At 36.2% G+C, this 27,231-nt stretch overlaps 1 protein-coding gene across 1 annotated transcript in view; it reads right to left on the bottom strand.

Moving 5' to 3' along the window:
- The window catches only part of cntfr (ciliary neurotrophic factor receptor), a 421,815-nt gene that overhangs the window by 145,521 nt on the left and 249,063 nt on the right, over positions 1-27,231 (bottom strand). The window contains exon 4 of the mRNA XM_059357864.1: positions 24,303-24,536. Within this exon, the coding sequence (XP_059213847.1) occupies positions 24,303-24,536 (234 nt within the window). The remainder of the gene's footprint in view (positions 1-24,302; positions 24,537-27,231) is intronic.

Here is a 27,231-nt window from a genome sequence, read left to right as displayed (position 1 = left end):
TAGAAGTGGAGTTAAACTGTTTCCCAAAGCTGGTGGAAGTGTCTGTATGCAGCCATGTGACAAACCCAGAGAGATAATGATAAGGTTTGCAGCAGTGAATAGTTTCAAACCTTTGTCAACAAGCTTTTGTCGAGTTTTGGTTTGCGGTTTGGAATGCATTAAAGTGATGTGACAGCGCCGGCTGAGAGGGTCAGCAGGAGCGGACAGTTTTACCTCTCAAAACATTTGACATTTGAATGTTTTTGTGGGCACACACACACACAAAAACACACACAAGTGGCCGATGAGCATGTTTTCATGGCTATCTGACCATTCCTCTGTTGGTTGACGTCAATGGAGCAAACTGCTCAACCTCACTGCTGGACACTGAGCCAGAGGGAATACTTTCTGGTCAAAGTCCCTATTTTCCTCCGTCTCTCTCTTTCTCTTTCTCTCTCGCTCACACACACACACAAACGCATGCACACACACACACACAAACGCACGCACACACACACGTAAACGGGATCGTAAAAGGGCCGAGACAGCCCAGAAATTTCTATTTCACTGGACACTAATCAAGAGGGAACAGGCCTTTACCTTCCTGGCACACATACAAAACACACAGTGACAGCCACTGACGCACACAGACACAAACGCACACACAGACACACACACACACAGACACACATAAACACACAAAAATGCAGCTGCACATCTTGGCATAAACAGGGATGTGTACGCACACCCACGAAGGCAGAGTGACAAATTAATATGAAGCGTACAAAAGGGACCCACAAGCAGCAACACCTACTACACAACCCACACACACACACACACACACACACACACACACACACACATTCTTGTACTTCTATCTTTGTGAGGGCCGTCATTGGAACAGTGAATTCCCTAGCAATGTTATAATAGTTTTGGATTTTTCATTAGTTTTGGTTAAGTTTTTATTAGTTTTAGTATTTGTAATGGGGTATTTGTTGGGTGGGAGAAAACGGTCACAGTAAATTTTGCCTTTATTTCCTTTGTCTTATCCATCTTCATTATGTATGAAAAAAGTTGACAAAGACAAAAACGAAGGACATTTTCACTATCATTTTAGTTAGTTTTGTAACCACACAATACAGTTTCAGTTAATTATCATTATCATGTAACCTTTAACCCTTAAAACAAAGTCTGAAATCTAAAAAAAGCCTTTAAAGAAGTGAGGACCGGCCGAAATGTCCTCACTTCGCAAAAAGGTCCTCACTCTGTTGGTTAAAAACGTGTTCCGGTCCTCACTATGTAGGAAGTACAAACACACACACACACACACACACGCACACACACGCACGCACGCACACACACGCAAACACATGGACGTTTCTGTTTTGCTGCATATCAACTGTTGGAAAGCGGAGCGACTAGAGGAGACAAGATAATAATACAGTCAGTCAGTTTATTCCACTAGCTCTGGCTGGGTAATTGGAGAGAGAATGGGAGAGAGACACAGGGAGAAAGAGACGCATAAACAGAGAGGGAGAAAAAAAAGGTTTGTATGTTCATCAGTGTTCTTCATGGAGACAAAGCATGTGGACCTCTTGAAATTTGGGAGGGGGGTTGTCTACCTATTTTTCATTATTATTATTATTATAATTTTTAAATTTTTTTAAATTTATTTTTTTATTATTTTTTTCCCTTTTTTTAATTTATTTTTTATTCTTTTTTAACACTCAATATTGTTGATATGTTTGGTTGGTAGTATTGCAATTGTTATTTATTTATTTATTTTATTTTATTTTTGTTATGCTACACTACCATTTTATCTCCTTTGTTGCTGTTGCTATTATTGCCCAATTGATGCTTGCCACACCTGCGTGTTTGTTTGTTTTAAACTAAGTGGAAAAACCAATAAAAAATGTATCACAAAAAAAGAGAGAGGGAGAAAACACAATAGACCATGGCTCACTTCAATTTACACATACTCTTTTTTTTTATCAAGGGTGTGATCAAAATGCACTTCTCAATTCAAAGATAGCCAACACAATGTATTGACCCCAGGGCCATTTTCAAACCTGTTATTGCAATAACCAGTCACCTATGAAAAATTGAGCAGGATGCACATATATCACATGAAGAAAAGGGAGAGAAGAGAGCAGTATGGGGCTCTATTGTGGCCATGGAGAGGAGCGGTGAGGGTTAAAGGATGGGTCAGTAGTGAGTGATGGAGGACAGTAGAAGGTGTGGGATTAGTGAAGAGGAAGCAAAGGAGGTTTAGGACAGCAACAGCACAGAGGTTTTACACTGCCAATTACCAGATATGCTTCCACGGTTTTGTTTCATGCAGAGCGTTTGAGTGGAACGGAGCTGGAGCATTGCAAATTTAATTGGAGCAAGGGGCAGCATCTAGAAGACTACAAGTGATGCTCCAGCTGCTCAAGTTCAGCAGCTAAAGTTTGCTCCAATTGGCTTTAAAGCCACGAAAAACAAAACCAGGAGCCTCGTGTTTTTGACACGGATGTGTGCCTTTCCCAGAAGCCTCCAGTTTGACTTAACTTAAGCCCTGTATGTCGACTGAATCTGCATTGATGATCAAGTTTTACTATTTGGATTTAACTCTAAGGAAGTTTTGGGCTATTTTGTCCATTTTTGAATCCTTTTCATGTTTTTTCGTGTCTTTGTGAGTCATTTTGTGACTTCTTTGTGTCTTTTTTGGTCTTTTGTTTCTTTTTTTAGTCATTTTGTGTCTGTCTTTGGTCATTTTGTGTCTTTTTTTAGTCTTTTTTTCAGTCATTTTGTGTCTTTTTTTGTCATTTTGTCATATCCTTTTTGTCTTTTTTGGTCATTTTGTGTTTTTTTTGTAATTTTGTGTCTTCTTTTAGTCATTTTGTGTCATTTTGTGTCTTTTTGTAGTCATTTTGTGTCTTTTTTTAGTCTTTTAGTCAAACATAAAATGTGATTTTTAATCTTTTTTTACTTTCAAAACACTATCATGCTCAATAAATAATTTTAAATGTTGCAAATGTGAACAAAGGTTGCAAATATAACATATATAACTTATGATTGACAGTTCGCTACCACAGTGTGTTGTGTTTCCATCTTAAAATTTTTACCCTTTAACCCTCTGGAGTCGACAAAAGCACCGGAGCACGACTTCTTAATGACGTCGTGACGTAAAAACGAAGCAGCATGGAGCCCTGCTGTCAGCTTTCTAAAGTTTTGGCTTTTCCAGAAGTTTCCATGTGCAATTTAATGCATTAACCCTTTTTCAGCAAAGGTAAAAAACACCTCGACCAAGTGTAGCAACATGATTTTACTTTTTTTGCAGAGTTTTTTCAAATTTTGCCATGTGCATTCAGCATTTTTTTAATGCAATCTTTTGTGTTTACTGTTTTTTGTGTTTTATGTGTGTTTTCGTTTTTTGTGTTCAAAATGTTTATCCAGTAAGTCAAAAGTGAAAAAATAATTACCAGGTCAAATAGGTAAGGTTGTGCTGACAACAATGATAGCAACACGTCATGGTAAATATTTTTAAGTGGTTTATACAGGCAGAATGAAAAGGAGTCCAGAACCGACAAACTCCAGAGGGTTAACAGGTTTAAAAACCAATGGGTGAGACCACCATTCATGGTTTATACAGTATGAGAAAGCCAGTACTTTTGCAAGGCCATGTTTTGAAAATACAATGGTTCATTTCTTCCTAGCAGAGGAAGTCAAGCACCTATTTTACTTTTTCTCATCACCACATGCACAATTTCATTTTTTGCTAAATCCTCACAAAGATCCTGAATCCTGCTTTCTACCTGCACTATTTCCTGTGTTAGGCTCCGGTTGCTTAAACTAAGCCCCTCTGTCTCTAGCTGTGCTTTATCTAACTTAGTCTCCCTCCACTTCAGTTTCTTCCCGGGGAGACTTTCACTACACCTCGCCAACTTGGGCCCCTGTTGTGAACCAAAGCATGATGTTGTTTTGCATTTGCCACTTTCTTTTCTTTCTCTAACCTGCCTGGAGTCTCCAAAAACACCAAATCCAGACTTCTTCATGACATCCAGACTAGAAAACAAAGCAGCGTGGAGCCCTACTGTAAATTTACCTCTAAAGTTCTGGCTGTAAACTCCATGAGGCCAGTTTCAGTTTGATGATGATATACCAAGTAAAACTGGAGACAAGCTCAAATAGATTTAGTATAAAATGATAGAACTGGATGGAACCCTCTTATATGTTAGATTTGACACCTTTGTTCACATTTGCAACATTTAAAATTCTTTATTGAGCATGATAGTGTTTTGAAAGTTTAAAAAAAGATTCAAAATCACATTTTATGTTGGACTAAAGGACTAAAAGAGACCCAAAAAGACCCAAAAAAGACAGAATTTTTTTAAAAAAAGACCCAAAATGACCAAAAAAGACACAACAAAAGACACAAAATGGCCAAAAAAGGACACAAAATGACTTACAAAGACACAGAATGACCCAAAAAAAGACACAAAATTACCAAAAAAAGACCCAAAATGAAAAAAAAAAGACCCAAAATGACTAAAAAAGACACCACAAAAGACAAAAAATGGCTAGAAAAAGACACAAAATGACTATTTTATTTGTGTCTTGTGTGTTTAACGTAACAATTCCCCACTAGCATAAAAACCAGAGTTGGATGACAGGATCACACACAATCACAAGATCACATTTATTGGTTTTTCTTTGTTTCTTTTTGGTTCAAAATGTTGATCCAGTAAGTCAGAATAAAAAATAAAATATTATCAGGTCATATAGGTGAGGTTGTGCTGAAAAAAATATACCAACATGGCATTTAAACATGTTTAAGTGGTGTATACAGGCAGGATGAAAAGGATTCAAAAATGGACAAAATAGCCCAAAAAGACTCCATAGAGTTAAAACAAAGAGGCTCAAACTCTCTCAGTAGTAACCAGAATGCAATGCAGCCATAAGATAACACCAGTTGATCAGCATTCAGTGGGTTGTCCATGACTGCAGATGGAGATTACAGCCACATAATAATACATACTAACATACATGATATCCAGCGGGGACACCAGGAGCACACTAGAGTGTGACGCTGCAGCGTGAGACTTTCAATAGAAGCTTATAGACACCAAAGTATAGAGAGAAAGTCGACCAGAAGAGGAGAAAGTAATGGGTGATATGGGATGGACCAGAGGGCGGTATAAGAGGATTAGTGGAGGAGAAAAAAATAAATGGAATGAGATAGAAACCAAGGGATCGGGCCAGAATTTTAAGATACGAGGAGGGGAAAAAAGTAGCAGCAGTCATGGGGGGAAAAGATGATACATGGGTGAGAGAGGTGGGTGAAAGTGATGGATGAACAGAGTTGTGGAGGGATAAAATGAAAAATTATGTAAAAGAAAAAAGGCCAAAAGACTCACATCTTGAGAAAAGTCTACCTTGGCTGAGCTTCAAAGCTTTTTGGATCTTAATGTGTATATACATACAGGTGCTCCTTTACACTGAATCAACAGGAAACATGAGCTCTAAGCTTTAGTTTGGTAAGTATTGTTAGTTTCTCCTAGATATTTAGGATTAGTAGGACATGATAAGTACAAAAAATAAGCATTATTAAAAACTAAGCGTTATTTTACTGTAGAACACAATTAATTGGAACCTGGTCTCAAAGGAATTTGTGAAATAGCCACGGATTCGCGTAACTCAAAATCCGTGGAATAGCCACGGAATAACTCAAATTTCCGTGAAACTGACACGGATTTCGCTACAATGCAAGTTAATGACAGTCATATCCCGTGGCTATTCCATGGATATTTGTTCCTATTGGTTTGTTCCAAGTAACGTGACTTTCAAGGTCCCGGCGGTCAGAACAAAAAAAACATGGCGGACAGTTCTCTCATTTTTAGTGAAAAAATCAATATTTTGACTTAGTTTCTGCATAAAAATGGATTTTGATCACATTTCTAGCGAGAAATATATGTTTTATTTTCTAAATATTCACTCAGTGAATGTAAATAATCACTTTGTATGTTGGAATAGCCACGGGATATGACTGTCATTAACTTGCATTGTAGCGAAATCTGTGTCAGTTTCACGGAAATTTGAGTGATTCCGTGGCTATTCCACGGATTTTGAGTTAAGCGAAATCCGTGGCTATTTCACGGATTTCTGTGAGACCAGGTTGGTTATTTTACTGTGGAACACAATTAATCTGTTTATTTCCATACATTTAAAGCCTCTCTTTGAAAGAACGATCGCAAAATCTATTCGTTGTCAAATGAGAACTTCCTGATTAGCAGTCGTAGCTTGTTGCTATTGCTAAAAATAGTCAAATCTGTACAGAATCTCAAACTACAAACATTATTAAGCACAAATAAACAAGTTTTAACCATAAAATCTGATCAGGTTTTGTACCTGGTCCTATTTTTTCTGGGGATAAGCTGTTGATTGACTTCACCAAGATGCTGCCATCTGATTTTTTCACTCATTGATGTATTTTCTAGAGTGTGTACTACTGAGGACAACATGTCATAGTTAAGCAGAATAAAGTATAAAGGTCCAGCAAACCTAAAATGCAATGTCCACATATGAGGATGCAGGTTCTCTGGAGGCTAATCTCACATACTAATGCATATAGTAGTATTTTTCTGAAGCCTTAACCTTGCTAAAGATTTTTGCCACACCATCTCTCTTTGATACAGCAGCACTGACAGAAGGGGGAAAAGGGAAAACAATCTGTCTTGCCAGATTACTCCTGATACCCAACGGATACAAAGAGGCCAAAGCACACAATGATTCTTTTTTTTTTTTTAATATGTTTGAGTTTCCCTCATGGCTTCCCATTGACTTCTTAAAGCGGGCCCATTTTCCCATTTGTTATGGTTGTCTGCTACAATAAAGTGATGGGAGTTGCTGTTGTCCTGCAAATAGAGCAAAAAATGGAGAATGGAGGAATTGGGCGATATGGAGCGGAACAAAAAGAGGAGGAAGAGAGAGAGAGAAAGGGGGGAGAAATACAGTGACAATGATGCTGAGGATGAATATTCAGATGTGTAGTACAATAGTGGATATAAATGTATAATCATTGAGGTTTATTATTTGACATTTCTCTTCCTGTTCCAAGCTGTAACTGGACAGTAAACATATTGTGGCTCGATTAATGCTTCAAATTCTCATCAGGCAAACAGATCAGTTTATGCCTTATTAATGACTGCTATTTTCTCTGAAGGAGTCAGCTACTGTACAACTCCTCTGGAGCAGAATTAAGTCCTAGTCTGGTTCAAGGACAGTGGATGCGTTTCCTCCCTTGGTGCCACAATTTTTGAAAATAAAAAAAAGCCACAAACGTGCCCTTTTGGATGCCCACCTGGTAGATAAAATATGATAAAGTGCCCTCTAGGATGCCCTTTCAGCGAAGAAAACATGATAAAGTGCCCTTCCAGTGGAATGAAATGTGATGAAGTGCCCTGTGAGATGCGTTTCTAGTCTGGAAAACATGGTGATGTACCTCTCAGGGTGCCCGTTAATGGAAAAACACAATACAAACTGTCCTCTAAGGTGACATTCTAGAAGAAAAAATTGGACAAAATGCCTCCCAGGGTGCCTGTAAATGGTGAAAACATGATAAAGTGACCTCTAGGGCGTCCTTCCAATGAAGAAAATGTGATGAGGTGACCTAAAGAAGGTTTGTGAATAGAGAAAACACGATAAACTGTCCTCTAGGGTGCCATTCGAGAAGAAAAAAACATGATAAATTGGCCCAATAGAGTGCCCAAAAATGTTGTAAACATGATAAAGTGTCCTTTCAGTGGAAATAAATGTGATGAAGTGCCCTCTAAGATTCCTTTCTAGTAGAGAAAACATGATGAGGTGCCCTCTAGGATGCCTATAAATAGAGAAAACATGATAAAGTGACCTCTAGTGTGTCCATAAATAGAGAAAACATGATAAAGTGACCTCTAGTGTGTCCATAAATAGAGAAAACATGATAAAGTGACCTCTAGTGTGTCCATAAATGGAGAAAACATGATGAGGTGCCCACTAGGGTGTCCATAAATGGAGAAAACATGATAAACTGTCCTCTAGAGTGTCATCCAAGAAGAGAAAACATGATAAACTGTCCTCTAGGGTGCCATTCGAGAAGAGAAAACATGATAAACTGCCCTCTAGGGTGTCCGTAAATGGAGAAAACATGATAAACTGCCCTCTAGGGTGTCCGTAAATGGAGAAAACATGATAAACTGCCCTCTAGAGTGCCATTCAGGAAGAGAAAACATTATAAACTGTCCTCTAGGGTGTCCGTAAATGGAGAAAACATGATAAACTGTCCTCTAGGGTGTCCGTAAATGGAGAAAACATGATAAACTGTCCTCTAGGGTGTCATCCAAGAAGAGAAAACATGATAAACTGTCCTCTAGGGTGCCATTCGAGAAGAGAAAACATGATAAACTGCCCTCTAGGGTGTCCGTAAATGGAGAAAACATGATAAACTGCCCTCTAGAGTGCCATTCAGGAAGAGAAAACATTATAAACTGTCCTCTAGGGTGTCCGTAAATGGAGAAAACATGATAAACTGTCCTCTAGGGTGTCCGTAAATGGAGAAAACATGATAAACTGCCCTCTAGGGTGCCATTCGAGAAGAGAAAACATAATAAATTTCCCTCTAGGGTGCCCTTCCAATGGAGAAAATGACCTAAAGTGCCCCCTAGATTTGTCCGTAAATGTTGTAAACAGGATAAAGTGACCTTCCAGTGGAAATATATGTTATGAAATGCCCTCTGAGATGCCCTTATAGGAGAGAAAACATGATGAAGTGCCCTCTAAGTTGCCCATAAATGGAGAAAACTTGAATAAAGATGATAAATTAAGTTGATACATGTATTTTCTTCACCCTGGTGCTCCACTGCATGCAGCTTGTGCTGTCAATTTGTTATAAATACACATCACCAAAGCGTTCTACCAGGCTGTCTTCAAGATTTACTTTGATGACTCAGCCTATTCCAGAATAAAACTGTTCCCTGTTTGTATTTGTCACAGCTCGCGACCATGCTTTGGAGTTTTTAAGTCTTTAAAATACTCATTTCACTGGGCTGCCTCTCTCTCTCCTGCTGACAGGAACAGGACCTGGGAGACCGGCCCAGGTTGACAAACTGTTGAATTAAATTCTAAAGCCGTGTAAATCCTCCGTGCAGGTATTTGCTATTTATTATGATCGAATGAGAACTGGGGCATGCGAGGAGAGTAATTAAAATGGAAGCTGAGTAGTTCCAGCGGTGCCCTTACATGTTGGGGGGCAAATACTTCCTGGTTTAAACAGGAAGTCCCAGAGGACAATGAGCTCTACGTGTTCCCCCTCGTCCATAGCGATCTGTCTGCAAGGAGACAAGACAATTCCATTACCCAGCGATGTAGCACGGCTCCCCTGAGTGTGTGTGTGTGTGTGTGTGTGTGTGTGGAGGGGCGGGATACACACAAAAACAAGCTGCCCACAGAAAGGAAATAGATACCACTTGGTGTGTGTGTGTGTGTGTGTGTGTGTGTGTGTGTGAGTGTGTGTGTATATGTTTATATGTGTGTGTGTGTGTGTGTGTTTGTGTGTGTTTATGTGTGTTTATGTGTGTGTGTGTGTGTGTGTGAGTGTGTGTGTGCATGTGTGTGCGTGTGTGTGTGTGTGTGATAGTGTGTATGTGTATGTGTGTGTGTTTATGTGTGTTTATGTGTGTTTATGTGTGTGTGTGTGTGTATGTGTGTGTGTGTGTGTGTGTGTGAGTGCGTGTGTGTGTGTGTGTGCGTGTATATGTGTGTGTGTTTATGTGTGTTTATGTGTGTGTTTGTGTGTATGTATGTGTATATGTGTATATGTGTGTTTGTGTGTTTGTGTGTGTGTGTGTGTGTGTTTGTGTTTATGTGTGTGTGAGTGGAAATAAGTTGCCGGGGGGTAAGAGATGCACATCAGTCTAACAAGAGAACTCACTTCACTCCTTCAACTCATCTTCAGTGAGGCTGAAGACAATCAGTGTGTGTGTACGTGCGTGTGTGTGTGTGTGTGTGTGTGTGTGTGTGTGTGTGTGTTTGTACTGCTTTATAGGCTGTGTTCGGGGTAAACATTTGATTTAACCAACTGAGCAGGAACGGATGATCTAACTGTGGACTTTATTCCTGTGGCCACTTAACTTTTGATTACATTTTATCCTTGGTTCCAATAGAACTGAGGGAACATGTATTAGTTATTAATTAAGGGTGTATGAGGCTTCGGAGAGGGAACATACAGTATGTCGCTGCAGTGTCCTTGAATGCAACACTAATGTGTTTCTTGTATCTTTCAGTTGATGAAGAGAGGATACTGTAGGGCTGGGCGATATGGACCGAAAGTCATATCCTGATATATTTAGGCTGGATATCGATATACGGTATATATCCTGATATTTTTATCTCAAAGTGAGAGATGTTCAGTCAAAGTCAAATCCAAATATGAAATGTCACATGTAGTTTGATTGAAACTGTTTATTTAAGTGAACATAAATACTATATAACAACAGGAGTACTTTTAAAAAAAAATCAAAGCTCCATAAAGTGCACATTTAAATTAAAAAAAAAAAAACTTAAATAAAAGCCGGAGCAAGGATCACAGTGCAAATTCGCACTATATTGATATGCAATATGGTCCAATTGCATATCACATTTAAACATATATCGATATATCTTTATATTTATTTATTTATTTATCAATATATTGCCCAGCCCTAGAATGCTGCCATTTGAATTCTTTTTTATACTAGTGCCAGTAAATTTTTTAATGAATAATATATTATCTAAACATTTTTTTTCTGTAAATCCTATTTTCCCCATAACAAAATAAACCATAGACCTCAAAAATATAAAATAAAATAAAATTCTAAAACTGTCAAATTTGGTTTTATGATCTCCAATCTGCCGGCACGAAAAGTGTTCTATGCATAAATCTAATTTTATTAACATTTTTCAAAAATAATAAATCAGAAAAATTCCACTTTTTTATGATTTATGTGATTATAACTGTATAACTATTCTCCACAAAAGTCATTTTTGAGTTGTTTTCACCTTTGGCCATGATTGTGCTGATTGCATAGAGGTACAGGACTTATAAATATATATATATAGCTGCTATTGTATATTACAGTGAAATACAAGGTCACAGTAAAAGGAAAATGTAAAAAAATAAAAAAAAATGTTCTTGGCACTAAAAAAACATTCTAATACTTAATAGTAATACTTGATAGACCAGTTTATACCACCAAACAGTATGGGAAAGTCTCTGACAGACAGCAAATAAGATTTTTATTATTGTGCAAGTAAAACGTGTTTCTACTGTGCATATGATAATAAACCCTGAATTGAATCAAATTGAATTGAAATGTCTGTTCTCTTTTGTTGAAAATCCAATATGCTTGGGATGTATACCATATTCTATGGGAGTGTTATTCAGACACTCTTCCTTTCTTATTTCTTATTTCTTATAAAAAAAAATCCACTTTTTTATGATTTATGTGATTATAACTGTATAACTATTCTCCACAAAAGTCATTTTTGAGTTGTTTCCACCTTTGGCCATGATTGTGCTGATTGCATAGAGGTACAGGACTTATAAATATATATATATATATATATATATATTATAGCTGCTATTGTATATTACAGTGAAATACAAGGTCACAGTGAAAGGAAAATGTAAAAAATGTAAAAAAAAATGTTCTTGGCACTAAAAAAACATTCTAATACTTAATACTAATACTTGATAGACCAGTTTATACCACCAAACAGTATGGGAAAGTCTATATAAGATTTTTTTTTATTTTGCAAGTAAAACGTGTTTCTACTGTGCATATGACAATAAACCCTGAATTGAATCAAATTGAATTGAAATGTCTGTTCTCTCTTGTTGAAAATCCAATATGCTTGGGATGTATACCATATTCTATGGGAGTGTTATTCAGACACTCGGCCTTTCTTATTTCTTATTTCTTATTAAAAAATCCACTTTTTTATGATTTATGTGATTATAACTGTATAAATATTCTCCACAAAAGTCATTTTTGAGTTGTTTTCCACCTCTGACCATGATTGTGCTGATTGCATAGAGGTACAGGACTTATAAATATATATATATTACAGCTGCTATTGTATATTACAGTGAAATACAAGGTCACAGTGAAAGGAAAATGTAAAAAATGTAAAAAAAAAATGTTCTTGGCACTAAAAAAACAGTTTTTTTTTTTAACATTCTAATACTTAATACTAATACTTGATAGACCAGTTTATACCACCAAACAGTATGGCAAAGTCTCTGACAGACAGAAAATAAGATTTTTTTTATTGTACTGTGCATATGATAATAAACCCTGAATTGAATCAAATTGAATTGAAATGCCTGTTCTCTCTTGTTGAAAATCCAATATGCTTGGGATGTATACCATATTCTGTAGGAGTGTTATTCAGACACTCGGCCTTTCTTATTTCTTGTGACATTGAGCGAGAAAGACATTGAAAAAAAAAAAAGTAAACTTTGCTGCATTTGCAACCTTCTAAGTGAGTTTTCCCTTTTCTTCTGAGGGTTTTCAGCTCTAACCACATGCATGCAAACACACCTCAACAAAAGCCAAATGGTCTTGGCCTCATAACCCGACCCACGCCCACAACACTGTCGGTTAGGACTTTTGTTATCATTTGCAGCGTTAAGAAAAGAAAGTCTCCACCGCAGCGAGGTTTATATAATGGCCCCGCTGTGATCGGAGCTGCTCCGACCGGATTTGTTTACAGGAACGAGTCAATGCCAAACCCAGAGAAAGAGGAAGAAAGAACCCCCTTTCTAGTGTGATGATGTATGGTTTAAAGTCATTACTAAGCAGACGCCACTCTCGCTCACAATATAAATGTTTTCCTTCATTATAGATGTTGGAAGGTCCTGTCGCTGCAGCGATGGAAGTGCTCCGTCTAGAGAGCACTCTTTGTCCCGGGAATTATCTGTCAAGAATTTGGGGAGAAAAAAAAAACAATATTCTTCTTCTCTTGTGTCTGAGTGACTGGCTAATGGGCTCAGAAGACAGGAAGTGATCGGGGACGGGGTAGTTATGCATCGCCATGGTGATTTACAGCCCTGCACCAAGTTCACACCAGCTAAGGCTTGTTAATATTTAACCTGGGGATGGATGGGGTTTGTTCTGGTTCAGCCACTCGCGGACAAAGAACTTTTTGCCGCGTCTAAAGGTTAAAAACATTAAAGATCCAAGACGGAACTGAAAAGGCGGGACTCGGAAAAAGTTGCAATTATGTCCTGTACCTCTACGTCAGCTATTCTCAACCTTGGGGTCGGGACCCCAGTTGGGGTCGCAAGATGATTTCTGGGGGTCGCCAAATCATTTTGGAAGTCAGCTCTGTCTCCACTGTGTTAAAGTGTTCATGTGTTAATGTGTTTTAGTCTTTTTGGTCACTTAATGTCTTTTTTTGTCATTTTGTGTCTTTTTTTTGTCATTTTGTGTCTTTTTTTGTCATTTTGTGGGTTTTTTTTGTCATTTTGTGTCTTTTTTTTTTGGTAATTTTGTGTCTTTTTTGGTCATTTTGGGTCTTTTTTGGTAATTTTGTAAAATTAGATATATTTATAGAACACTTTTCTAAGTGCCTATGAGTGTCATGAATATTAAAAAAAAAAAAAAGGGTCCTCACACGCTTTAAATTTTGAATTATTTTTACGACCTCTACCTGCCTTCTCTCCTGTCCTCTCCTCTCTGCTCTGTGAAAACACAACCATCATTTACAAATGGTAAACAGAAAGTTAAGTTTACAATTCTGTCTGCTGGTTCAGCACCTTGGAGAGCACCATGGATTTATCAATTTACAGCACAGTTAAGCTACTGATCAGAGTGATGGTCGGGGGCCATAAATTGAAACTAGGGCTGGGCGATATGGACCGAAAGTCATATCCTGATATATTTAGGCTGAATATCGATATACGATATATATCTTGACATTTTTATCTCAAAGTGAGAGCAAATGTTCAGTCAAAGTCAAATATGACATGTCACAAGTAGTTTTATAGAAACTGTTTATTTAAGTGAACATAAATACTGTATAACAGGAGAACCTTTTTTTCCCAAATCAAAGCTCCATAAAGTGCACATTTAAATAAAAAAATATCTCAAATAAAAATAGCCTATGAAATAAAATAGTGTAAATAATAAATAGTGAATTTGGAAAAACTGCTGCATCTACCTGGAACATCTTACCACATTCACTCAAACTCAACACAATTATAATTCTGGGCCAGTTTAAACCATGATAACCAATAACTAAACTATGATAACCAATAACTGCCTTTCACTGCAGCTGTTTTTAATGTTTTTTGTTGTGTTTTCTCTGTAACCTCTACTTTTTCCCCAAATTCAAGTCAAGTTTTGAGTTTCTCTCACCAGGCTAGCTTTCCTGAGATATTTCTCAGGAGTCCAGCCTCTTATTTGCACTTTTGTCCTCACTGAATTTTGCATTTTGACAAAACCATATTAATAACTCCTCATTGTGACCTATAAGTAATGTTGGTAGGCTAATTAGGTTTAAATTAAGGCTGTTCTATCTTCATTTTATGTCTCAAAAAAAAAATGTGTGGCTCCATTCCGAGATTTTTTCTCTCTAGAGGGTTAAACCATATCGATGTATGTGATATGGTCTAATTCCACATCACATTTAATTATATATCGATACATTTTTCATATCGATATATATCGCCCAGCCGTATCTCATAGCTACATGTGTCCATCTAACGTAATCTGTGATGACGGTTTAAAACAAACGACTTTAGTGAACTCTGTCTGAACCGACGTGTACCAGTGGAAGCAGCAGCTTCAGGTCGTCTCTCTGACTTTCTGTTTATTGGCGGATCGTGTGTCTTGCAGACTGACTGTGTGACAGGTCGCTGGATATACGACCCGCTGCAGCTGATGTTGTGTTAGCTGGGAGGCTGAGGAAGCGGCTGGGCGCGGCTCATGTTGTGATGCTATAAATTGTTTAGCTGACGGCCGTTGAAGACAGCAACAGATAGAAGAAGAGTGGACGAAGCCAGAAAAGAGCATGAAAGCAATAACTTTCCCATTGTGGCAGCAAAGGGAACGGGATGTTGTATTCCCTTTTAAAGCTTTCCAGTTTTACGACCCTTTACTTATCAAATTATAATAAACTTTTATCGTCCATGCTCTTTCAATTGTTGCCTAACAGTGTGTTATTTCCTATCTCCCTCTATCATTGAACATCACTTGTCTTTTAGCAGATAGTGTCCAAAGATGTCATCCAGTTCTGTGGCGCTGGTGTGTGTCTGTGTTCTCTCTGTGAAGATTATAAGGACATACTTTATTAAATTTAATATATTTCACTTTTATATGAATGAACAGTATAGCCATAATGAGGCAATAGTCATTGTTTTGTGTTAAAATAATATTTTCTATATTTTTGATTCACAAATTCGTTACCGTAATGCATCCAGATAAAGATAATGTCATGGATTCCTCACACTTACATACAATAAATATTAAATAAACTTTATGAAAAATAAATATGCATTTGTTTAAAAATGTATAATTTAACAGAATATAATCAAATATAATGGTTTTTAACAAAATCTGAGGGAAAATTGATGTGAAAAAATTGGTTAAATGTTACGGTAATTATATAATTGTTTGCATTAAAATATGTGTATATTTTAATAAAATACATTTTGGTGATACCAGCTACCCTTGAGCATACTTAAGTGCTTGCCAAAGAAAAAAAAAAAATTGTTGTTTTTATTTTATTTTAAGAATGTGTTAGGTAATGTTTTTTGCTTACAGTGTCTCTAAAAATATCAGAAAATACCTTAAAAATGTTTTAAATAGATTATAAATTAATATTAAACAATGACTTGTTGTGATATGTTATAAAGGGTCAAAAAAAAAATTGAACATGGTGGAGCTCATAGCAATAATACAAGAGCATTGAATACATATTTTCTTTGACCCTTTATAACCTATACAGTCTAAAGTCACTGTTTAATATGAATTTATAATCTTTTTACAGAATTTTAAAGGTATTTCCTGACATTTTTAGAGACACTGTGAGCAAAATTCATTACCGTAACACATTTTTAAATTTAATAAAAACAACGAAAGTTTTTTTTTTCCCCTTGACTAGCACTTAAATATGCTCAAGGGTAGCTGGTATCACCAACATGTATTTTTTTTAAATATACACATTTTTAATGCAAACAATTCTATCATTACCGTAACATTTAACCATTTTTTCTCATGAATTTTCATTCAGATTTTGTTCTTTATACATTGTCAAAAACCATTATATTTGATTATATTCTGTGAAATCATAAATTTCAAACAAATTTATATTTATTTTTATAAAGCTTATTAAGTATTTATTCTATTTAAGTGTGAGGAAACCATGACATTTTATATCTGGACGCATTACAGTAATGAAATTGTGAATCAAAAATATGTTGAAAATATTATTTTAGCACTAAACAATGAATTGTGCCTCATTTTGGTTATATTGTTCATTCATATAAAAGTGAAATATATTTAGTTTAATAAAGTATGTCCTGATAATCTTCACAGACAGAACTTAGACTGGCTTCATGAGAATCACCCAAACACACACACACACACACACACACACACACACACACGATTTGATATTTATGCATATTTCTGTAATCAATTGTAGCTTTATACGTATCCAAAGTGACAGACGGAGTATAAACAGCCTCCATCTACACATGAAATAATGCAAAGAGAAACAGACATCAAACTAAAAACTTTCACATAAAAACACACGTCAACACGCACATAACTGCGGTCTCCTCGTGCTGACATGATGTTGACACACTCCTGGAAAAAGATCACAAAAGCTCCGTGAAGCTGGTGTGAAGGTGGAGCGAGCACACACACACACACACACACACACACACACACACACACACACACACACACACACACACACACACACACACACACACAGACAGACGGGGGGTTCGGGGTCAGAGGATGACGTCCTCTGCTCTTAATGCAAACCAGTGTAAACACACAGCCCAAGCCACAAACTAGAAGCCAAAACACAGCCAGAGGAGGGGGGGGGGGGGATAGAGAGAGGGTGGGACACAAAGATGATAGAGGCGGGAAAGAAAGGAATAAAATCACTAAAAAATAATGATATATACAGTCATTGAAATAGTTATTAGACCACCCTTGTTTCTGTTACATAGTGCAAAAAACAGAGGTTCAGGGCACAGAGTTGGAATAAGAAAAGGCTCCATTCTTGTTTTTTCATTATCTCTAAGCCAGAATCATCAAAATTACAAGAAAAACAGGCTTCAAATATTTCACTCTACGCGTAAAGAATCTATTAAATGTATGAGTTTCACTTTCTGAAATGATTGACAAAAAATATTACACTTTTCATGATATTCAAATTTTTTCAGATGAACCTGTATGTGTGTGTTTTGAAAACATCATGTTGTTTTATATAAATTTACATGACATAATGACATGACATAATGATTTTAGAGTCCATAAATGTGCTGTTAATGTGAGGCATAAAAATATCTGAGCCACATAGGTCTGTACTTGTATACCAGGGGTCTCAAACTCAAATTACCTGGGGGCCGCTGGAGTATCAAAATGACCAAAAAAAGACACAAAATGACCAAAAAGACACAAAATTACGGAAAAAAAAGACACAAAATGATCAGAAAACAAGTGAAAGTGCCATTCATATAAAACTCACATTAAACTTTCATATCAAGGTGGGGGCCACAAAATATTGTCACAAGGGCCGCAATTCGCCCGCGGGCCGCAAGTTTGACACCCATGTTGTATACAGTCATGGGAAAAAAAATAATTTTATCAAGAAAACCATGGAAAATGTCTAGATATCAGCTCTTAAATTAAACTCTTATGAGCTATTTTTTGTTGTTATCATTATATTTGTCCAAGCAAATGTACCTTTAGTTGTACCAGGCATTAAAATGAACAAGCAAAAGAAGGGAACAGTATTTTTTTCCATGAGTAATAGAGGCAAAAGGAGAAAGAAGAAGAAAGATGATGGATAATCACTAAATTCTAGGTAAAGACAAAGGGTGAAGGAGAAAAATGAAAAAGGCAGAGACAGATGGCTCCGTGGCGTTCTCCTGATAACACTTCTATCCGTGTAAAACATAACAAGCCCCCAGTGTACGTAATAAACACTGCATAAAATCAAACTATCATCATGATGCTAATCACAACAAGTGTAGCCTGTCGTGATGTCGTTATCACTGGATCTACGCAACACTTTAAAAGTTTTGTAGGTGACAGTAAACGAAGAAGCAGATAAATTAGAGAGAAAAGAGAAAAGTACACAAATAGCGGGAAGCAGCGAGGGAGTGATGAGAGATAAAAAGAGAAGAAATGTGAGATGTTTATTTATTTATTTATTTAGTGTTTATTTGATATGGACAATTACATTGGGAGTGTTTTAGCACAAGTGTTAATTCGCAACACTTGTCCATAGGCAGTTTTTTTTAAAGATAGGGCAATTAAAATAAGAAGAATGGAAAAAGGAAGGACCAGATAAAGATAAGAAGAAAAAAACAAAAAACAAAGGAAATATGATCAGGCAGTAAACCAGGTAAGAACTCTTCATGTTCCTGTAGTTTGAATCAGGATTACAGTGGATGTTGCCCCAGTGTGTGCCTTGGACACGTCATAAAATCACCAACTGATATCAAGACAATTAGCTTCCTGCCAGAGTGGACCACCACGGTGTTGTTCTCACACAGTTGTAGTTGTTGAGCCCCGATGAATAGTTACACACACACACACACACACACGCTCTAACTGGGATCACTGAAGTGTCATCAGGATGCAGGAAATTACCAGCGTTGAACCACGGCTCGTGTCAAAAATAGGGACAGCAAACAGCAAAACATGCACCAAATAAATTCATAATTTATTCAAAACATTGGCTTATTGTAACTTTGGAACAAATTGCTGCTGCACATTAGACAGGAATCATCACTGTCTCATTTTAATTCTCTTCTTAAAACCCACGTCTACTCGTTGGCTTTTAACACTACGTAGAGCAGGGGTCTCAAACTCAAATTACCTGGGGGCCACTGGAGGCAGTATCAAAATGACTTAAAAAAAGGACACAAAATGACCAAAAAAAAGACACTAAATTACATTACACAACATTTCCACTTCTTGCGGTAACAACAACACGGCAGATAATAAACGCTCCAGTAGCAGCTGCTTTTCTTTTTGTTAACATCGTCATAGAAACAAGTGAAACAAAGCTCCAGCTGAAGCAATAAAGGGACCTTCCACACACAACACGGTAAAGAGACATTCATATAAAACTCATATTACTATATTGAACTTTCATATCAAGGTGGGGGCCACAAAATATCGTCATGAGGGCCACAATTGTCCTGCGGGCCGCAAGTTTGAGACCCATGACGTAGAGTGTTGATTTTATGATTTTATGTTTTAATGTGCATACATGCATATTGTATTTTGCGCACTGCAAAAAAGGTTTGTCTAAAAACAAGATAAAAACACTAAATCTGAGGGAAATGATCTTGCTGCATGGACAGATAATTTCACTTGACAAGATTTCTTGAATTAAGATTGTTAAATCTAGAAATAAGCATGTTGAACACTTAAAATAAGAAATTAACTCTGAAAACAAGATTAAAGCTGCAAGCAGCGATGAACTGCCCGAGCAAAAAAAAAAACTTTAGCTTTAGAAGTTTTTTATTAGTTAATTGTTATTTTAAGCATTCAACATGCTTATTTCTAGATCCACTAGGTCGCCTTACTGCTTAATTACTCAAAATGATTAAAAATTGCAGCTATATTTTAAATTTCAGCAACTAAAAGCAGATGACTCTTTTAAAAGTGTGAGTGACTCTTTAAAAGAGTGTTGAGCCCTGAGAGCATGCAAACAGTACATACACCAGGCTGCATACAGACAGGGGTTAATATCACTCAATCTCACACACACACACACACACACACACACACACACACACACACACACACTGATCTGTTTATGCATTGCATCATTCACCCTGCTGACATAATCTACCATAACATAAAACTCTCATTAATTCAGTATTATTTCAGCATTCAGTAATTCATCATTGGCGATATGATTAACCAAACTGTCACACTCCCATACACTCTCATTCATCAAACATTTGCATGGAAATGTTGTGTTTAACTTGGGCCACGGATACAATCTTGATGGGTGGTGTGCTTGGCTTTCTATCGCTTCTGTTGACAAGTGGGTAAAATAATAATAATAATAATACAGGTGTGGCTTTCCTGTTCAGCCTCCCTTACACGGCTTCATTTTATTTCTTGCATTGCATTTTCTGAAATGGGATTAAAGTCATTTACTGTTGTAACATTTTGACTGGGCTCAGGTGAGGCGACATTACCAGCACGTCTTTCTTTCACTTCCTCTGATTTCAACCCGAGGTGGATTTTATAGTACAAAAGTGTCAAAAAATAAGAAATCTAGTGTGGGCTCATATTTTTCAAAGCCATGGGAGTGATGGATTAAAGGGGTTTCTGCTGCAGTGTATCAAAAAGTGTCAATTCTGGCAGCGTTTTTGAAGTGGCCTGCCATGACTGATGCCAAAGATGTATCTAATTTCACCTGCTAGCCAGCTAGCAGCTGCAGCATGATTCCTGTGGAAATTCAATTTAAAATGTTGCCTATTTCTTATATTAGCAACACACTCGAATAGAAGGAGATAGAAAGTGTGAGGCAATGCTGGCCGGCAGAGATAAAGCAGAAGTGCATTTCTGCTTTTTTTTTTTTTCTCTCTCTCCCAGCGACAGTGAGAGAACATGAATTCACTGTTGACTAGAAAATGTTTTTCTCAAACCTGTCATTTAAGAATAGACAGGCATCATAGACGGAGCATTAGTGCAGTGACAGGTGTATTCAAACAGGCAAACTGCAGCAGAGAGGAGGAGGCTCAGGAGCAGATTAGAGGAGGGAGTTGTCATAATAAATCGGAGGTATTAATGCATGTTATATGAATAAAATTGAAAAAAAGGCTGGTTTTTTGCCTTAGATTAAGCGAGAACTGCTTACTTTAATATATCCTTTTAAGAACATGTTGTATTGGAAGGATTAATTCATGATAGTGTAAGCCTCGACATTTTTTTTTCATAGCTAGAATATAATTTTGCACATTCCTGCATAGCAGTTTTTGTACATATTTTTATGTTTTATATAAGATTTATATTGTAATTTTTTACATGTTTATGATCCTTGGTAAAGTACAAAAACGTCAAAAAAATGTCTTGTCTGTGAATACTTACTTGGTAAAAACAACAACGGATTTTCGTAATGTACAGTGATGTTGCATTCAGGTTCATGTTAAAAAAATGGTTTAAAGCAAGGGTCTCAAACTCAAATTACTTGGGGGCCACTGGAGGCAGTATCAAAATGACCAAAAAAAGACACAAAATTACTAAAAAAAGACACAAAATGACAGAAAAAAACAAAATTACTTAAAAAAGACACAAAATGACAGAAAAAACACAAAATTACAAAAAAAGACACAAAATTATTTTAAAAAAAGACACAAAATGACTGAAAAAACACTAAATTACAAAAAAAGACACAAAATTATTTTAAAAAAAGACACAAAATGACTGAAAAAACACTAAATTACAAAAAAAGACACAAAATTATTTTAAAAAAAGACACAAAATGACTGAAAAAACACTAAATCACTTAAAAAAGATGTAAAATGCCCAAAAAAATACACAGAATTACCAAAAAAGATGCAAAATTACAAAAAAAGACACAAAATGACTGAAAAGACACAAAATTATTTTTTAAAAAGACACAAAATGACCAAAAAAGACACACAATGACAGAAAACAATAACTTAAAAAAAGACGTAAAATGACCAAAAACTACACAAAATTACTAAAAAAGACACAAAATTAATTAAAAAAAGACACATTACCAAAAAAAAGACACAAAATTAATTAAAAAAAAGACACAAAAGTATTTTTTTAAAAAGACACAAAATTACCAAAAAAAGACACAAAATGACTAAAAAAAGTTTCCACACACAACAAAGTAAAGTGGCATTCATATAAAACTCACATTAAACTTTCATATCAAGGTGGGGGCCACAAAATATCGTCACAAGGGCCGCAATTGGCCTGCGGGCCGCGAGTTTGAGACCCATGCTTTAAAGTGTTAATTTAATAATATCTGAGAGAAAAAAGCTTCAAACAAAGACCAAAAAGGATTTCACTCCCTGACTACTTTTGTTAATTTTGTTTAAAGTCTAAAGGCTAATCCGTGCATTAATAAAGGTGAAAGCTGAATACCATATTTAACAAAAGGTGTTTTCATTCCAGTTATCGTCAAGGTTTTCTTATCTCAACACTATTATTATGCACAGTGTATAAAACGTTCACCATCACAATAATGGATCACAAAGGAGGCCATTGCCGACTCACACACTCCACTGTGACATGCCGTTAAGTCGACGCTCATTTAGCTTTTGTATGATTATTAAAATGCACAGCCATAACTGCAAAATGACCAAATGTCATTTTAACAACTAATCATTAGAGCTTGTCAGCTGGCAGCGGCTCCTGCTGTAAGGACTCTTATTACAATACAAGCTTTATATTCAGCCCCTTTAAATATTAGAACTTCATTTTGAAGCTAAAGAGCCGTTGTGCAAAAAATATGTGCCAAAAAAAAAAAAAAAAGTCACTTTAATATTGAGCACCAAAGTGTTCAACAATAAATAAATAATAATTATAATAAATAGCAATAAATAAATAATAATAATTATGAAATATATAAAAACATATGAATAAATAGTGAATAAAAGTATTTATGTGAAATATTTGTGAAATATCTAAATAAAAAAAAAATACATATTATTTTGTCACTTTTAAATCCACTGTAAAGTACACTGTGATATGTATTTAATAATTAATAATAATAAATTAATTAATCATACATATACAAGCATTTAAAAAGTATTTTCTTGTCAATTATATGGCAGAACAGTTCTTCTTTTTATGGAAAAACTTCATCTATACAAAAAAAAATGGAATAAAATGGCAATCTTAAACGTGAAATCAACACTTTTTACTATGATATAATAAAAAAGTTCTGCCATATTTTTTACGGTAAAGTTCTGGCAACCACAGCTGCCGTCTTTTTTACCGTAAAAACAACATTTTTTTTTTTTTTTTTCCAGTGCAGCAAGCTCAACAACTGCTACCAGATTTAGCCAGTTGTTTGATTCTCACAATAATATTCAAGAACCTCTCAGGCTTCACGTAACTTCAAGTGGAAAAGAGAACAACCAGCAAACAGCCACAACACAATCATCCCAAGGTGCTTGAAGTCACAACAGAAGAACTATATTTGGTAACTTCAGTGGATATTAAATGAGGTCCCCATGTCTCTCTGTTTGGTCGTAGAACCACATGGATTTCTTCCAGCTAATCAGCAAAGATCAGGCTACGTCACAGACAATGACAACATGACATCTGAACAATCAGTATCATAATAATAATATAATAATATTAACTTTATTGACCTTGACCTCCAATGTAAAAATGAAAAATTTGGAAAAAAAATCAGCAAGAAATAGTCATACAAGGGGTCAAAAGAAGGTAAGATTTCGAGAAAAAAGTTGCAAATTTACTAGATTAAAGTGGCAAATCTACAAGAAAAAAAGTTGCAGATTTAAGAGATTTAAAGTGGCAAATTTGTGTGAAAAAAGTCGCAGATTTGCGGGAAAAAAGTGTAAAAAAAAAAGCAACTTTTTTCTGGCAGATTCACCACTTTAAATCTCATAAATCTGCACATTTTTTTCTCGTAGATTTGCCACTTTAACCTCTTTTTTCCCAAAATATTACCCCCCTTCCCCGGGTCCGTATGTTGTTTTTTTTACACATTCTGGCTGTATGTAATATCCTCCAATATTCTCCAGGGTTGAAATCTGCAAGTATTCCAATGAGTGCCCTATTAAGCTTTAATCACAGCTGCAAGTTTTATATTTTTCTACATTGTTTTTGTCGTTGCTTTTCCACATATACGCAAGCTCAAATTCATATAATTTCTCATTATTAATTCATGCATTTCTTTTAGAGTTGTAATTGCATCGTGGTCTGCAACACCAGATGTTTCTCTCTCATTATTCTGCTGCAGTGACCCAGCACTCCCTTCGGGGTGATTAAAAATGCATCAAGTCTTATTTGAAATGATATTCGGCGGGCCATTGTCTGGCTACTTACTGCCGATGTGGAGGTAGATGGTGTCGCGTCTCTCTCCGTGCGGGTTCTGGAAGCAGCTGTAGAGTCCGTTGTGTCCCAGGTCCACCTCGTTCAGCATCAGCCTGGGACCCTCCAGACGGTGCTGCGCCTTCACATCTGTCCCGTTCACCTTCCAGGACACCGACGCGTCGTTGTCCAGGGAGCCGCACTGCATGGTGACATCACTGCCCATTCGCTCATACTGGTTCCTAGCAACTAAACACACAGAGAGGCAGAGGTTTAGTATTAGTGATATTACATTACATTACATTACATGTCATTTAGCAGACGCTTTTGTCCAAAGTGACTTACAATAAGTGCATTCAACCTGATGGTACTAGACATAGACCATAGGAATCAAGTAAGTACAGAACTTTAAGAGCTAACTGTCATCGCTACAGGAGTGCTATATGTTAAAGAAGAAAAGAAGAGAAAAGAATAGAATAGAAAAAAGTTTTTTTTTTTTTTTTATATGTTAGGTATCAACAGCTGATAACACTGTGGTGTTAAATCTCTATGTGCATGTACTATTTCCAAGCAGATGTTATGGGAGTTTCACAATGACATTTTACTGCAGCTGTGAGCTAAGTGCACTTAAGGTCAACTCCTATTTATTCTGAGTGGTTAGTGGGTTATTTAAGATTCAACAAATTTGCACAATAACAAAAAAAAGGCAGCAGCACCACAACGACACTCAAAAACTCCTAACTATCCTTTAACCCTTTGATGCAACATATTAACCCCCTTCTAATGCACAACATCATTCATTCCCCATGTTATTTAATGCTGCTGTGTGTTTCTGTGCTCTATCTTTTGATATCAACTTATTTTATGATTGAATATTCCAAGTAGTCTTTAAATATCTTGTTTTTGATAACAACAGATCATTATTTCCATTTTGCCTCTCATACTTTATGAAGAAAAACGTTTTTGTATCACTACATAGCTAACTACTTGGCTAAGTAGCTTGCTAAGCTAAGTACATAGCCAAGAAGTTAGCTAAGTAGTTAGCTTAGCAAGCAACTTAGCCAAGAAGTTAGCTAAGAAGTTAGCTTAGTAAGCTACTTAGCTAAATACTTAGCCAAAAAGTTAGCTAAGTAGTTAGCTTAGCAAGCTACTTAGGTAAATACTTAGCCAAGAAGTTAGCTAAGTAGTTAGCTTAGCAAGCTACTTAGCCTAAAAATGGATATGGGTCATTTTTGACCCATGTTGTGCATTAGAAGAGTCGTGACACAAAAAGGGATTTTATTGACAAAATAATAAAGGAAAACATAAAATTAGGATGTGTGCTGATCAAAAACAAACTAATTGAGGAAAACCTGGAATCCTGAATACATAAAAACTCTGCCGGGTCACTTTAGACCCATGTTGTGCATCAAAGGATTAAGTTGCTATAACTCCTTTATTTTACTTTCTTTCTACTCAGAAAAGTCCTAGCAAATTGTCACCTCAATTTTATTGAGTATTAGTAACTTATTTCACCTCCGTCAGACATACTGTAATACAATGTTAAGTTTCATTACCTTAATACTTTTCCTTGTTAAGTGAAGGCAGAAATGCTTATCCAAAATCAATATATTTCTGAGTTAAGACATCTTTCTTCATTTTTAATTTTTTTATCAACTTTTTGAAATAAGTTATCACACAATGGACATGTAACAAATTGTATTTTTTATGCTGAAAAAGCTCATGTTTTTAAGTCATGCTAACTAACCTCCTGAATCTTTTCCTAGAGTAGCTCGATGGAAAAAACAGCAAAAAGAGAGACATGGTAGTGAGAGAAAGGAGGGACAGACACAAGGAGAGACATCAGAGTGAAACTAGAATCTGACAGCATCTGATCCCAGCCAGCGGGGGCACTTTTTTCCTGCGTAGACGAGGGCTTTTCCTAAGATAGGGATCAATATTTTATAGTTGTTTCTTGTTGTGCTGTTGATCCTCAGTGTTTAAGTGTTAATCTGAGGTCTGGTCGTGACAGGGCCCATGGGACGTGTAAACAGAGCAGGGCTACTAACCCCAGTGTTCTGGCTAAAACTCCCATCAGGCTCACATGTATCCCTTAGCCCCCGGGGTCACGCTCTTTACAACTTCTCTGACCCCGTGGACAAAGGCGGTGTCGGTGCCAGCAGCGAGTTGTTTCACAGAAGGATAAAAGCAACACGGGCAGCACAAGTCAGACAAGAGAGACACTCAAATCTCCCATTTTTAAAAAAGTAAAAAATAGCATTTTCCTCCAGTGCCTCTTCTCTCTGAAACCAAATCTGGCTCACGGTATGAAACAGAATATGACTCTATTATCCCATTTCTCACTTATTATAAAGATTCTGGAATTAAATACATCAAGAACTGTACAAAAACAGTCAAATTTTTGAACAAAATTTGATTGTAGTTAAAATATTTTATATGAAAATATGCCAAATGATAATAATCCAATTCATAGAAACCCATAACAGATACATTTTTGTCTTTTTTAGGGGAGACAGGTCTCTTGTTTGTGATAATAACATTTAATGAGGCTGTGATTATCTTAAAGGTCACATCAGGTCATTTTATTTTATATTTTATTATGTAACAAAAAAAAATGAGTATTGAGACCTGTATGAATGAAATGGGGAGTATGCATCAGGTGGACAGTAATAAATAAACCATAATTGATTGCATTAAAAGGATTGAATGAGCCAAATAATAATAATCCAGTTCAACTTCTAGAAACCCACAATAGAAGCATTTTTATCTACTGTATTGTATTCATGCAGTTTCATATGATATCAGTATCTATCCAACGGTTAACCATTTTCTGTGTATTGTATTAGCTGTAAACTTGTTTTTCTTTAATAATAAATTCTGCCATATCTTCTGTCTGTTTCTTGTCCTTTGACAGAATGAGCAGAAATCTTGTATGTGCTTATAT

This window comes from Centropristis striata, chromosome 19, assembly GCF_030273125.1.
Source record: "Centropristis striata isolate RG_2023a ecotype Rhode Island chromosome 19, C.striata_1.0, whole genome shotgun sequence".
NCBI lineage: Eukaryota > Metazoa > Chordata > Actinopteri > Perciformes > Serranidae > Centropristis > Centropristis striata.
Note: the sequence above shows the minus strand (reverse complement) of the source record. Positions and strands in the feature narration are given on the sequence as shown.